This window comes from Halichoeres trimaculatus, unplaced genomic scaffold (assembly GCF_033239565.1).
Source record: "Halichoeres trimaculatus isolate MK-OKI-2021-1 unplaced genomic scaffold, fHalTri1.1 fHalTri1_scaffold_15, whole genome shotgun sequence".
Taxonomy (NCBI): domain Eukaryota; kingdom Metazoa; phylum Chordata; class Actinopteri; order Labriformes; family Labridae; genus Halichoeres; species Halichoeres trimaculatus.
Genome location: NW_027437193.1, coordinates 13,261,904 through 13,277,191, shown reverse-complemented (window position 1 = coordinate 13,277,191; position 15,288 = coordinate 13,261,904). Strand labels below are relative to the sequence as shown.

The 15,288-nt window shown below is 40.2% G+C and overlaps 1 protein-coding gene across 1 annotated transcript in view; it reads left to right on the top strand.

Annotated features, from left to right (window-relative positions):
* Positions 1 to 15,288, top strand: part of obscnb (obscurin, cytoskeletal calmodulin and titin-interacting RhoGEF b) — a 53,957-nt gene that overhangs the window by 16,142 nt on the left and 22,527 nt on the right. The window contains exons 26-38 of the mRNA XM_074688519.1: positions 79 to 345; positions 435 to 701; positions 786 to 1,052; positions 1,134 to 1,403; positions 1,488 to 1,757; positions 1,869 to 2,135; positions 3,459 to 3,725; positions 3,905 to 4,171; positions 4,389 to 4,655; positions 5,108 to 5,374; positions 5,557 to 5,823; positions 7,860 to 7,907; positions 13,136 to 13,216. Coding sequence (XP_074544620.1) covers positions 79 to 345; positions 435 to 701; positions 786 to 1,052; positions 1,134 to 1,403; positions 1,488 to 1,757; positions 1,869 to 2,135; positions 3,459 to 3,725; positions 3,905 to 4,171; positions 4,389 to 4,655; positions 5,108 to 5,374; positions 5,557 to 5,823; positions 7,860 to 7,907; positions 13,136 to 13,216 — 3,072 coding nt within the window. The remainder of the gene's footprint in view (positions 1 to 78; positions 346 to 434; positions 702 to 785; positions 1,053 to 1,133; positions 1,404 to 1,487; positions 1,758 to 1,868; positions 2,136 to 3,458; positions 3,726 to 3,904; positions 4,172 to 4,388; positions 4,656 to 5,107; positions 5,375 to 5,556; positions 5,824 to 7,859; positions 7,908 to 13,135; positions 13,217 to 15,288) is intronic.

Here is a 15,288-nt window from a genome sequence, read left to right as displayed (position 1 = left end):
TAAGGCTGTGATACAGTTAAAGGAAGATTGCAACATAATTCTTCTAGCTTCTAATCATGTATTGTTCTTCCTGTTCAGAGCGTCCACTGGAGATCGCAGAGCCCATGAAAGATGTGAAGGCGAAGGAGAAAAGTTCAGCCATACTCTCTTGCAAATTTTCTGCCCCGCCCAAAGATGTTCGTTGGTTGAAAGGTCAAGTCCCTCTGGCACCATCAGATAAGTACAATATGAAGCAAGATGCTACAAGAGCCCAATTGACCATTCAGAAGTTGACTGAGGAAGACAGTGGACAGTACTGCTGTCAGTCTGGACCTGCTGAAACCAAAGGCACACTCACTGTAGAAGGTACTGTGTGTACTTTTCAGAACCATACAGCAAGTGTTGAGTTTCTAATGAAATCTTTGAGCTGAAATGGTCCTGTTTCTTCTGTTCAGTACGTGAAATTAAGATCACCAAGCACCTGACTGACACAGAGGTGGATGAAGATAACGACGCAGTGTTGACATGTGAGATCAACTATGCAGATGAGGAGGTGCAGTGGCTTCTGAATGGCAAGGTGCTCTTCACTAATGAAGTCAACACCATCACACAAGATGGGAAGGTTCATAAGCTCACACTGAAGAACCTGGCCCCCCAGGATGGTGGGACTATCACCTTCCAAGTCCGTAAGGTGAAAGAGTCAGTGACCCTTAAAGTTAAAGGTGAGATCAGCTTTTTAAAGATTCCTTCAGTCTGCTCACTCAAACACAGACAAGATCATTCATCCTTTCTTTTGTCCCCTCCAGAGAAAATTGCTGTGTTCCTCAAGTCTCTGGATGATGTCATTGGAGAGGAGAAGGGCATGATAACTCTTGCATGTGAGGCGTCAAAGCCCAGGGTGTCACCCACATGGAGAAAAGAAGGCAAAGTTCTGAAGGCTGGATCTAAGTACGAGCTGCTTCACACAGGCAAGTCTTTGGGACTCATCATCAAGGACGTCACCAAAGAAGATGCTGGAGAGTATACTTGCGATCTTGGGACTGAGGTGTCCAAATCAAAGGTCACTGTAAGAGGTTGGTACTCTGGTTGGAAATCTCTTAAGCTTTCGTGCATATAGTAACATCACTAACTTCTACTCTTCATCCCAAACTTAGAGATCGGCATCGGAATAACCAAATGGCTGAAGTCAGCTGAGGTGAATGAGGGAGAGAGCTGTAGCTTTGAGTGCATCTTATCTCGTGAGAGCACGGATGAGTGTTCTTGGACTCTTAACGGCCAAACTATTAGAAATGGCGGCCGCTTCAAAATCACCAGCAAAGGACGCAAGTACATGCTGAACATAAAGGATGTTACTACTGCTGATGCTGGAGAAGTGGCCTTCAACCTGAAAGAGCTCTGCTCCAAAACAACATTAACTGTTGAAGGTAAGCGACGAAAATATTACTGGGAGGCAAAGACTAAATTAAAAATTGTTAAAGTACTTTAACATGTCTCCTCCTTTGTTGCAGGTAAAGCCTCATCTGTGTCTAAAGGACTGCAGAACATTAGTGCTGTCCAAGGGGAAGATGCCGTGTTTATCTGTGAAGTAACACAGGCTAGTTCAACCGTAAGATGGTCCAAGGAGGGCAAAGCCATCAAAAAGAGTCAAAAGTACGACGTTACTCAAGAGGAGAAGGTCATGAAGCTGATCATCCATAATGTATCTGCTCAAGACTCTGGAGAGTACAGCTGTGAAGTTGTTGGAGGAGCAACCACTAAAGCTAAACTTGAACTCAAGGGTAAGACTGACCTGCAATTAAATTCTCCAACAACGTTATTGATAAAAAAATATCAGCTATATCAAACAGTTTTACCCAATAGTTCAATTTTAGGTCATTTTCCTTTTATAGAGCCAATCCATAAATTCACCAAGGCACTGAAGGACAGCAAAGCAGAGGAGAAGGGCTCCGTGACGTTGCAATGTGAGACCGCACAAACCCCGTCTGCTGTGGTGTGGCTGAAAGGTCACACAGAGCTCAAGGCTGGTGGTCGATATGAGATGTCCCAGAAGGAGGGTGTCCTATCTCTCACCATCAAACACCTGGAGGAGAAAGACACTGATATCTACACCTGTGATGTGGGCACTGCCAAGAGCATGGCAAAGCTGACAGTCAATGGTAAGAGCTTATGTATGTGTGTCTACAAGTGTAGGGTAAGTTCAAGAAGCAATAAATGGATAGTGCAAACTGTGGTAAGTATTTATTACTTAACTGGTGGCTTTTTCATTCAAAGGCTTTTTATCAAGGATTTCTTTTGTTGCATACATACGTGGGTTATAGCCTAGAGTTAAATATTTTATACCTGATGTTCTGCTGTTAATGGTTTTCAAGCTGAATGAGACGAATGCTTAATTAAAGCTTGGTTTCCTTGGCTGTTTTCATTAATTATTGGCTAAGATGGAAAAACCAAAGGGTGTAATCAATTATTTTAATGGGCGAACTGCTTCAAGTTTTGCTTTGTCAGTCCCCTGGATCTGCTTTGACAATGCGTGTGTGTATGTGTGGATCATTTTGAGGTGTATCCAAAGCCTGAATTGATAAATAAGTTTAAGAAGAGGGTTGTCATTAATTCTCACAAAATCTCCTGCATTTGCCAAGTTTAAGTTTCTTTTTGTGGTACTTGCTGTAAGTTTGTTTTTTTAAGGATTCACTTTGCTCTTTTTATTTGAGAAATGAAGGAACTCCACGTGTGGACGGTCTCCATCAGCATGTGCAAGTGTTTCATAGTATCATGTTCTCAAATGCATTGTGTCATCATGCAAGTTCTGCATCTTTAGTGGTTGTCTTGTGCATTCCACAAAGGTGGCAACCCAGCATATTGTCATTTGAAGGTTTTCTTTTAGATTTAGTGCACTGTTTTACCAATCATGCATCAAAAGGAGCATCAGCCCAGGAACAAAATAACAACTTACCTCCTAAAGCTCCCGTGGATATTGGGATTACAACTCACTCATCCTTCTTGCCTCTCACTCTTCATTCTCCATCACCAACAATCATAAGACAACCTTTTGTTTTGGATAATCAGATCATCATTTATTTCTTTTTAGCCTTGCCAGCCAGCTTCAAAGAAAACCTCAAGAACCAAGAGAAAAAAGAAGGGGAGACTTTGACTCTTCGCTGCACGTTATCCAAACCTGCTGCCAACATTCAGTGGAAGAAAGGCTCTGAAACCCTCACAGCTGGAGAGAAGTATGGGATGAAGCAGGAAGAGACCTCCTGTGAGCTTCAGATAAAGAACTTGAAGGTTGAAGATGGTGGAGAGTATTTTTGCGTGTGTCGGGACCAGAGGACATCTGCAACAGTAAAAGTCAACGGTATGGATTCAGGAAGTGTTTTGGAAGACTTTTGTTTTAGTGTTGCATTTGCTAAGGGTTTATGCTGCTTTACTTTATTTCTTCACTTGATATTTAAAAGTAAGTAACAGAAAACTTGGTTGTACAGCATTGCCACCAACCTTCACACAGAAGCTAGAGAGTCAAGAGGCTGAGGAGGGAGCCAGCGTTACCCTGAAATGTGAGATCTCCAAACCTGGAGTCCCAGTGGAGTGGAAGAAAGGAGCACAGGTCCTGACATCTGGGGAAAAGTACCAGATGAAGCAGACAGCCTCTGTGAATGAACTCCATATTACCAAAGCAGTGCAAGAAGACAGTGGAGACTATAGCTGTGTGTGTGGAGACCAGAAGACTACAGCTAGCTTAAAAATCAAGGGTAGGATGAAAACTTTTCAAAAAGATTCTTCTAAGGAAGTATTTTTGGATGCACACACTCCAATACAAGTGTTTCAATGTCTTGTTTTTTGTCTTCTGTGTGAAAAGCTTGTTTTTCTGTTGTATGTAGCTTGTTGATAAAACGGCACACTTGTGATAAATGACCCTAAAAAATTTCAGCCCAACCAGTGACCTTCAAACAGAAGCTGGAGAGTCAGGAGGCAGAAGAAGGAGCCAACATCACTCTGCAATGTGAGATCTCTAAACCTGGAGTGCCAGTGGAGTGGAAGAAAGGAGCACAGGTCCTGAAATCTGGAGACAAATATCAGATGAAGCAGACAGCCTCTTTGAATGAACTCCTGATCAACAAAGTGGAGCCAGAAGACAGCGGCGACTACAGCTGTGTGTGTGGAGACCAAAAGACTACAGCTAGCCTCAAGATCAAGGGTAGGGGGAGAACTTTTCAAAGAGATTTTTCTAAGGAAGAATTTTTTTGGATGCACACGCTCTAATATAATTGTTTAAAAGTCTGCATGCAAGTCTAAATGGCAAATCATCAATGTCTTGTCTTTTGTCTTATATGTTAAAAGCTTGTTTTTCTGTTCTATATAGCTTGTTGATAAAACAGCAAGCTTGTGACTAATAACCCTTAAAAAAATTTCAGCCCAACCAGTGACCTTCAAACAGAAGCTGGAGAGTCAGGAGGCAGAAGAAGGAGCCAACATCAGTCTGCAGTGTGAGATCTCTAAACCTGGAGTGCCAGTGGAGTGGAAGAAAGGAGCGCAGGTCCTGAAATCTGGAGACAGATATCAGATAAAGCAGACAGCCTCTTTGAATGAACTCCTGATCAACAAAGTGGTGCCAGAAGACAGTGGAGACTACAGCTGTGTGTGTGGAGACCAGAAGACTACAGCTAGCCTCAAGATCAAGGGTAGGAGGAGGATTTTGACAATATATCAGGGGAATAACCGTTGTGAAAGGTTCTTAACACATATTTGGACAAATTAGCTATACAAGCAAATAAATTTGGGCAATCCTCTTGGTGTCTAATAACCAACTGTGGCTTTGCTGGTCTTTTGTCTTTGATAAAGAAAACGTTTTATTTTGAAAAGCACAAAAGCAACACATCTGCTAATGATGCTTAGTTCATGCTTAATTTTATTTCATCCAATGTATTTTTTTTTATTCCAAAGCAACTGTAATGATTGGCTTTGAAATTGCTTTACCTTGAAAACAAAAACATTTCTGCTGAGAACCTGCTGGCTCATCAGCCCTGTAACTATTTTGCAAAACCTGCCACAAAGTGCTGTGACCCACTAATGTCAGTATGTCATTTATATATGTTGTATGTAGCTTGTAACTAACAAAATACTCGATCCTCAGCCCAACCAGTGACCTTCAAACAGAAGCTGGAGAGTCAGGAGGCAGAGGAGGGAGCCAACATCACTCTGCATTGTGAGATCTCTAAGCCTGGAGTACCAGTGGAGTGGAAGAAAGGAGCACAGGTCCTGAAATCTGGAGACAAATTTCAGATGATGCAGACAGCCTCTTTGAATGAACTCCTGATCAACAAAGTGGAGCCAGAAGACAGTGGAGACTACAGCTGTGTCTGTGGAGACCAGAATACTACAGCTAGCCTCAAGATCAAGGGTAGGAGGAAGAATTTTCAAAGTCGATCTGTGGAATTTCAAAGCAGCTAATTGTTCAAACATGTTGAAACACACTGTGTGCATAATAATCAGTCTTTGTCTTCTGTGTTTTTTGTCTGCTGTTTTTTTTAACATTAACGTCATTGCACTGCACTTCATGTTAACAATATAATAAATGCTCAGCCCAACTAGTGACCTTCAAACAGAAGCTGGAGAGTCAAGAGGCAGAAGAAGGAGCTAGTGTTACCCTGAAATGTGAGATCTCTAAACCTGGAGTCCAAGTGGAATGGAAGAAAGGAGCTAAGGTCCTGAAACCTGGAGAAAAATATCAGATGAAGCAGACGGCCTCTTTGAATGAACTCCATATTGCCAAAGCAATGCCGGAAGATAGTGGAGACTACAGCTGTGTGTGTGGAGACCAGAAGACTACTGCTAGCCTAAAAATCAAGGGTAGGAGGAATAATGATTTTAACTTTTTCATTGTATTGAGATGAGTTGTTGTAATGAGAACTCATTTTGTGATATCTTCTTGTCATTTATTACGAGGCAACTGCAGAAGATTTGTTTCAACTATTCAATTTTATACATCAAAACCAACATGCGTGACTGAGAGAAGATTTTTTTATTTTCCAGCTGATGTACTTGTGGTGTCAATCTTCGTGTTTCTCTCATCATTTTGTCCCCGTCTCCTTGTTTCCCCAACGTCTTTGTGTTGGCTCCTCAAATTGTCAGCTTTCTTGTGGGGTGTCCACCTTGTGTTCAAGCTACGCCTCTGTTTGTGGTGGATCAGGATGTTGGAGGTGTTGTCTGGATCCCTCCTCTGTTGTCTCTTCCGTGATGTGAATTTTTATCACTCTTTTCAGGATTTTATTTGCAGGACCATTTTTTTTATACATATCAACTCATGAGTCTTGTACATGTTATCTGGGGGTTACAAAGCATGTTTTATGGTGCTTGCTTATTCCTGAAAGTGGTGCAGCTTACATCACTTAACAGTTTAGTCTGGCTGTAGTTATGAATCTTAAATGATCCATTCAAATTGTTTCTTCTTAGCTGTAAAACCCCCTGCTCCTCCTACGAGCACCAAACTGGAATCTAAGAAACAGGATACCAGAGAAACAAAGGAAGGTATGATGGGATTTAAGCAGCGTGCAGGCCTGACTCTCCGCTTCATGTGCTTCATCCATCTTGAAAATGGCCTTTGTGTTGTCATGTGCAGCCTGCTCTTAATTGGACACGTATCTTTTGGTCTGTAAAGGCTGTCACAGGTGTGTTTTGTGGTATGACACCTTTCTTGTTGATGTGATTTTAGGCTGGCAGTTTTGGGGTGTTTCTGCTTTTTATTTGTTGCTGGATTGTGCTGCAGCTTTTATGTTGGCTTTTCCCTTCTGTACACAGTATAACACATGGAATACCTGGCTCATTTGATTTGCCTGTTGATGGTTTTGAGTTACCATTTGTGTCAATGTTTAGCATGATTGATTAATCTGAACATTGTATTTGCTTTCCTTAAGTGGTTTGAAGATTTAACCATTTGCAGTAAAACAGACAGCCGTTATGCTTGATGTAGCATTCCTAAGTCTTTATCATGTTTGTATTGTAGTCAATGCACCTGAAGCTCCATCTGTGGCTGTTAGAGACAAGCAGAAAAGGCAAGAAATAAATGAGACGGTAGAAGGTAAATCTTTAAAATTTTCTTATCTTTGCTTGAGATTTTTGTTTTCTTTGAATCTATAATAGTGTATGCTGTGAGTGCATTGCCTGGTTATGTTAAAAATGAAAAAATGATCAAACTGGACCTTCACTCCAGGTCTGGGCTAGTGGCTGTGTCATCAGAGAACTTGTTCTTGTATGAGTTGGCTTACTTTGTGTCTTGCTGGCTGAAGGGATTGCTCAAATGCTGGATGTGGTTTTACTCGAGGTTTGTATTGCTTTCCCAACCATCTGCTGGTTCAGTTACCTTTGTGATTCATACACTCAACGTTGCAATTCATATCATTTTTGGGCTTGAGCTACTGCCATTGAAAGAAAACACTGTTTGGTTCAAGGTCTTTGAGTTACTTTGTTGCATGGCTCACCATTATAAAACACATTTTTGTTTCTCACATGGATTTACTTCAGCTTTTCCTAAGCACTTCTTATGTATTAGCTTTAATATTGTTTTCAATGTCATAGCTGTTATACTGCCAACTACTGGACAAACTCCTAAACAGAAGCCTCTGAAGCAGGAGACAGAGAAAGATTCACAGAAGCCCAGTTTGGGAGATGAAGGTAATCAATGAATCCTGTTTGCTAAAATTCTTAGCATGGGTGAAAAAATAACATATCATGTGAGGAAAGCTGTAAACTGGATGTCCTGGGTACTTGTAGGTGTTTGAGCTACTAGACTCCCACCTGAAGTCTTTAGATTATTGACAGCACCTCATTAAGATTGTGAGGTTTTTGTTGTGTTTTTGTCCCAGTTAATAAAACTGCAGTTGGAAAAGCTGCAAAACAAGAAACGCAGAAACAGGGGACCAAGAAACCAGAAGAAGGTATGAAAAGATTTTAAGTCTTTTGTGATCATGTGCCTGATTGAAGTCTCTTGCTTCATTCCGCTTAGTGATTGCATTGCTTAAAGATAATGTACCTCTTTTGTTGTTGCCTACTATAAAGGTGTATTAGTTTTACTGAATATTTGGCTGTTGCTTGTTGGAGTGGCTATAAAGCTTGAACAGTTGAAGTAAGGGATCTGAATTTCAAATATTGAATTATGTGGTTGGCTGTTGTGGCAATGCCTGGCAATGTCTATTTTGTGATGTTAACCTACTGTTGATGTTTTTTGAAACTTTTGTTGCCCTTACTGAATTTTTGCTGAGTTGACATGATTGAGATTTCCGGAGGTGTTTTTGTTACCTAAGACATGCTAGTTTTTGAGACTTTGTTTATACTGTGTCCTGTTTTCCTGCACTTTGGCTTTAGTCTCTATATGTTGTTCTGCTTTGTCATGTGCAAAAGTTTAAGTACTCTTGCACATGACAAGCTTGAGTCCATAGTACTTTTTCCAATAAGAAAGATGAGGCCAATTGTTGCCTTTCTTTGAAGAACCTTTTGTGACACATATTCAGCCCTTAATGTTTAGCAGCAGATGTGACTGTTCACTGTAAAGATTCTAAAAAACTCAAGTTATGAACTGATAGTTGGGCATAAAAAAGTAACAATTTTTATATTTAGCTTTTCTTGGATTGATGGCAATGTTGTCAGTTGACATCTGCATCTGTGCTCGGTCTTTGCTGTCTTTGAGTGACTTATAAAAACAACTACATAATTTTTCTTGAAATAGCTTCAGTTTCAGCAGAAACAACAGCAGTTTCAGCTGTGTCCTCCAAAGTTGAAGCTGAGAAGCAGAAATCAGAGAAAAGAGCTGAAGGTACGTTGTAGAATTTAAAGGAGGTTGTTTGTATTCACTTGGTGTTCATTATTTGTCTGAAAGTTTGGGTTATGCAAAAGCACTTGATGTGAATGTAAATGTGACATATTCCTATCCTTATGTTTTGACAAAGTGTATTTGGGTCAACAGGGTTGTGTCTGGTATCTGGGCTTGTTTGTCATTGAGTTAAAAGTTGCATGTCAGCAATTTGTTTGTTGAGTGTTTAAGTTCAGCAGAATCCATTATTATAGCTGGACTGTTTTTGGCTGTCGATAGTTTAACTCTGATCAGATTAATTATATTTCAGAAATTCAGAAGCCTGATGGTCTTGAAGCCGTCCCTCAGCCAGAGTCTCCAAAGCTAGATACAAATGTGAAAGACACAGGTATAAATGATGTGGTGCCTGCACAGTTTTTATTTCCTTCTTGTTGTGCCATGAGTGTCTTGACTATTTTGAATACTGATTGTGTTCTTCTGGCTTGTTGTAGATGATTTTGTGTACATTTCATTGAGACTGTAAGATGTGTTGTCTTATGGATCGTTGTTGTCTTGAGAAGTTTTCTGGAGCTCTGTTTGAAGGACTGGCTTCCCTACATGGTTTTACTATACACTTTTACTGCATTCTCAACTACCTGTTGGTGAACAACCTCTGTGATTCGAACATTCAATGTTGTGATTTTTGCTCTCTTAAGGCATGAGCTACAAATTTTATGAGGTCTTTAGGTTACTTCGTTGCATGGTGATTATGAAGACACATCCATGTTTCTCAAAAATGGTCTCCTTTCAAGCTAGCCTGACCCTTTTTCAAATAAGCCTAAAGATGTGTTTCATTTCATAGCTGTTATACTGCCAACTACTGGACAGACCCCTAAACAGCAGCCTCTCAAGCAGGAGACAGAGAAAGATTCAAAGAAGCTCAAAATGGGAGTTGAAGGTAATTAACCACATGTTAGTTCTGCTTTTGACAGCAACTGTGACATTATACATTTAGTCTGCCAACACTCCCAGGAGAGTTATAAACGAGATGTCCCAGTTTCTTGTATGTGTGTGTGCTACTCCGCTCCCATATGAAGTCTTTAGGTTATTGGCAGCACCTCATTAAGATTGTGAGGTTTATGTTGTGTGTTTATCACAGTTGATAAAACTGCAGTTGGAGAAGCTGCAAAACAAGAAACAAAGAAGCAGGGGACCAAGAAGCCAGAAGAAGGTATGAAAAGATTTTAAGTCTTTTGCCTCTTTGAAGTCTCTTGCTCCATGTAGTACCTCTATGTTTGTTGGATCTATTGAAAGGGTATCGGTTTTATTTGATGTTTGGCTGTTGCTTGGTTGGCTGGCTATAAAGTTTGAACCGTTGAAATAAAGAATCTGAATTTCAAATATTGAATAATGGGGTTGGGTGCTGCGGTTATGCCTGGCAATAGCTTTTTGTGATGTTATCCAGCCGTCTGTGGTGTTTGTGGAATGTTTGTTCTCCTTGTTGATTTTTGTCGAAGTGAACTGGTTGAGAGTTTGCTCTCCCTTATTTCCAGAGGTATTCATGCTACTTAAGATGGACTTGTTTGTGACACATCATGCAAACTGTTGCTATTTATCATGTGCTTTGGCTGCAGTCTGATTATACCTGCTTTTTGATGACAATTTATACCCTAAAAAGCTTGTTTCGTCTAACTGTCTTGAGTAAATGTTGAACTTGAATGGAGAGACAGAGTTGATTGACTTTTTGCTGGAAGCACCTTGTTTCACAGTTATTCAGGCCTTAATGTTTTATTACAGCAGGAAAGCTGTCAGATGGTCCAGCAGTGGATGTGACTGCACAGCTTAAGGATTCCAAAAAACTAGAGAAAGGTATGAAGCAATAGACTCATATTTAAATAAACATACATATTTAGCAGTTATGGCAATGGTTGTTGTTTGCTGCAGTGATCTGTCTTTGCTATAACTTTTGTTGGACTTAAAAAAACAGACATCATTATGTTTCCATGAATAATTTCAGTTTCAGCAGAGAAAACAGCAGTGTCCTCCAAAGTTGAAACTGAGAAGCAGAAATCAGAGAAAAGTGTTGAAGGTATGTGGTAGAGAAATTGAAGAAGACTGTTTGTGTTCACTGAGTGTTAATTTGTTTGTCTAGAAGCTCTGGTTATGCAAAAGCACTCACTGTGAATGTAGATGTAACAAATCCCTATTGTTATGTTTTGAGTTGTGTATTTGGGTTTCGAGGGTTGTGTCTGGTGTCTGGATTTGTTTGTCAATGAGTTAAAAGTTGCATGTCAGCATTTTCTGAGTTTTTAAGTTCAGCAGAATTCATAATTGCTTTGATCTAAACCTACAGTTCATAGCCTTTGGACTGTTTTTGGCTGTAGATATTTTATCTCTGATCAGATTAATTACACTTTCAGAAATTCAGAAGCCTGATGGTCTTGAAGTCGTCCCTCAGCCAGAGTCTTCAAAGCTAGATACAAATGTGAAAGACACAGGTACAAATGATGTGGTGCCTGCACAGTTTTTATATCCTTGTTGTCATGCCATGATTTCCTTGATGATTTGTGTTTGTGTTCTTCTGGCTTGTTGTAGATAATTTTGTGTACATTTCATTGAGACTGTAAGATGTGTTGTGTTTTGGATGATTGTTGTCTTTAGGACAGGGATCTCGAACTCTTGCCATGGAGGGTCAAGAGGCTGCAGGTTTTCTTACCAACCAAAAACTCCACCAGCTGATTTCACTGATTACCTCACCTTCAAGAAGAGAGCAGGGACCAATCAGTGAAATCAGTTGGTGGACTTTTAGGTTGGAAAGCAAACCTGCAGCGCCTTGGCACTCCATGGTACGATTTTAGGATCTCTGCTTGAGGAGTTTTCAGGAGCTCTGTTTGAAGGACTTGGTGAATGCCTGGCTTCCTTACATGGTTTTACTCCACTCTTTTAGTGCATTCTCAACTACCTGCTAGTGAACGACCTCTTTGATTCCAACATTCAGTGTTGTGATTCTTGTTCTTTTGGTGCTTGATCTGTCATTATATACAAAAAAATCAAAAGTCAGTATCTACAAATTTTATAAGGTCTTTTAGTTATTTTGTTGCATGGTGGCTTACTGCTAAGAAGGCATTTGTTTTTCACACTGACTTACGACAAGCTACCTTTAAGCACTTTACTTAAATATTTGCTGCGTTCAATTTCATAGCTGTTATACTGCCAACTACTGGACAGACCCCTAAACAGCAGCCTCTGAAGCAGAAAACAGAGAAAGACTCACAGGAGCTCATTTTGGGAGATGAAGGTAATCAGTGAATCATGTTTGCTGAAAATTTGACAAAAACTGTGACGTCTGCCTGCACTGTTAGCATGGCTTACAAAAAAGATTGGGACCAAAGCTGTGAACAGGGGAGTGGTGAACTGGATGTCCTGGGTTCTTGTGGGTGTGTGAGCTACTCAGCTCCCATCTGAAGTCTTTAAGTTATTGGTTGCACCTCATTAAGATTATGAGGTTTATGTCATGTTTTTGTCCCAGTTAAAAAACCTGCTGTTGAAAAAGCTGCAAAACAAGAAACACAGACACAGGGGACCAAGAAGCCAGAAGAAGGTATGAGAAGATTTAAACTTTTACCTCTTTGGAGTCTCCTGCTTCATGTTGTACATCTGGGATTTTTGCCCCGAATTAAAGTTATATCAGTTTTATTTCATTTTTGGCTGTTGCTTGGTCTAGCGGCTGCTAAGGTTGTGACATGAAGGATCTGAATTTTAAGTACTGAAGAATGGGATTGGGAATAATGTAAATGCCTGGCAATGGCTGTTTTGTGATATCATCCAACTGTTTTTGGTGTTTGTGCTCCTTGTTGATTTTCGTCTAACTGACATGACTGAAAAATTGCTGGCTCTGAATTCCAGGGGTGTTAATGCTATTTAAGACATGCTGGTTTGTGAGACATCTTGCATACTGTGGCTTTATATCCTGTGCTTTTGCTTCAGTCTGTACACCAGTGAGCTTTGTAATGTGTTAAATTTCATTTCCTTTAAAGGCTTGTTTTAACTAAGTGTCTCAAGTGAATGTTGAACTTGACTGGAAAGACAAGGCTGATTGTTTGACGTTTGCTGGAAGCACCTTGTATCACAGATATTACAGGCCTTGATGTTTTATCACAGCAGGAAAGCTGTCAGAGGGTCCAGCAGCAGACGTGACTGTACACTCTAAGGCTACCAAAAAACTGGAGGAAGGTATGGACGGATTAAAAAATATCTATGGCTTTTATCTCAGTGTTGGCAATGTGATCAGTTGACTTCTGCATCTGTGCTCTGTTTTTGCTGCTGTCTTTGAGTGACTTATGACAAACGACAGTATTTTTCTTCAAATAACTTCAGTTTCAGCAGAGAAAACAGCAGTTTCAGTAGTGTCCTCCAAAGTTGAAGCTGAGAAACAAGAATCAGAGAAGAGGGTTGAAGGTATGTGATGGAGTTTTTGAAGTCTTGGGGAAGGCTGTTTGTATCTATTCAGTATTCCGTAATGTTCATTTGTTTGTCCGGAAGCTTTGTATTATTATTTGGGCCACTGTGTACTTTGGTCGTGTGGGTTTTGTCAGTTGTCTGGCTCCTTTTGTCTTGTGTGTCGATAAGTCAGAAGTTGACTGTTTGCATTTGTGTTCAGTTTTTAGGTTCAGCAGTATTTATTGTAGCTTTTGTTAAAATCCACTTTTTCTCTAGTTCTTAACAGACAAATTATACTTTCAGAAATTCAAAAACCTGTTGGTTTGGAAGTTGCCCCTCAGCCCCAGGAGACTGCAAACCTAGATACAAATGTGAAAGACAAAGGTGCAGGTGATGTGGTGCCTTCAGCAATGTCCTCCAAAGTTGACACTGAGAAACAGGAATCAGAGAAAAGGGTTGAAGGTATGTGATTGAGTGATTGCAAGCCTTGGGGAATGCTGTCTGTATTCAGTATTCAGTAATGTTTATTTGCTTGTCTGGAAGTTTTGGTTATGTCAAAGCCCTTGTTGTGAACATGAACGTCAACAATTTGTATAATTAAGTTGGACTACTGTGTACTTTGGTCTTGTGGGTTTTGTCAGTTGTCTGGCTCCTTTTGTCTTGTGTGACGATAAGTCAGAAATGGACTGTTTGCATTTGTGTTGAGTTTTTAGGTTCAGCAGCATTTATCGTAGCTTTCATCAAAATCCACTGTTTTTCTAGTGCTTATCAGATGAATTATACTTTCAGAAATTCAAAAACCTGTTGGTTTGGAAGTTGCCCCTCAGCCCCAGGAGACTGCAAACCTAGATACAAATGTGAAAGACAAAGGTGCAGGTGATGTGGTGCCTTCAGCAATGTCCTCCAAAGTTGAAACTGAGAAACAGGAACCAAAGAAGGGGGTTGAAGGTATGTGGTAGAGTTGTTGGGAAAATCGAAGAAGAATGCTTGTATTGAGTTGGCTTTATTTGTTTGTCTGAAAGCTTGGGTTATGTTGGTACACCTTGGTAAAAACGTACACCACAATCCATGGTGTACTTTCATCTAGAAGGTCAGTCAGCTGGCTCATATTTTGTCACGTTTGTCTAAGTTAGTTATAAGTTGCATGTTCATAGATTAAGAAGCATCGTTTTGTTGCTTTGATCTAAACCCACTGTTTTGGGCTTCAGTCTGTTTTTGATTGTTGATGCAAAATTTCTGATCAGATCAATAATACCTTCAGAAACTCCAAAGCCTGATGGTTTGGACGTCGTCCCTCAGCCAGAGTCTGCAAAGCTAGATACAAATGTGAAAGACACAGGTACAAAAGATGTGGTGCCTGCACGGTGTTTATGTCTCCTTTGTTGTGCCATGATTTCCTTGATGATTTTGAATGCATTGAATGTGTTATTCTGGCTTGTTGAAGACAACTTTATGTGCAAGTTTCTTTATATTTTGGAACATTGCTGTCTCAAGGAGTTTGTGGGACATGTCTCTGAAAGATTTGATGTTTGCTTAGGTGCCCTTGTGTTCTGATTTGGAATTATGGACTTTGTATCAGTGTTATTATGTTTGCGTATGTACACATTTGCTTGTTTTGTGCTTCCCTTCATTTTGTTTTCATCTTTGTCCAATATCTTGTATGAGAGCCTGCAAGTGACAGGAATACACATCATCATTTTATGTCATTCATTCAATTTTCAGCTCCTCCAGTCGTTGTCCTTCAAGAGCTGGAAAGCCAAAAGGCTGAGGAAGGAGGTACTGTCACTCTGCATTGTGAGCTCTCAAAACCTGGACTCCCTGTTGAGTGGAAGAAAGATACACAAGTCCTGAGTTGTGGTGAAAAGTACCAGATGAAACATTCGGGACTCATTTATGAGCTACAGATCTATGATTTAAGGAGTGGAGACACAGGGAGCTACTCATGTTGCTCAGAGGACGCAAAAAGCTCAGCGTCTCTCGTAGTGAATGGTATGAGGGAGCTATGATGCCATCTTAAGCCTCACATGTTCATTCTTTCATAACTTGTTCTCATGTTACATAAAGGCAGACCCTCACCTTTATAAATATGT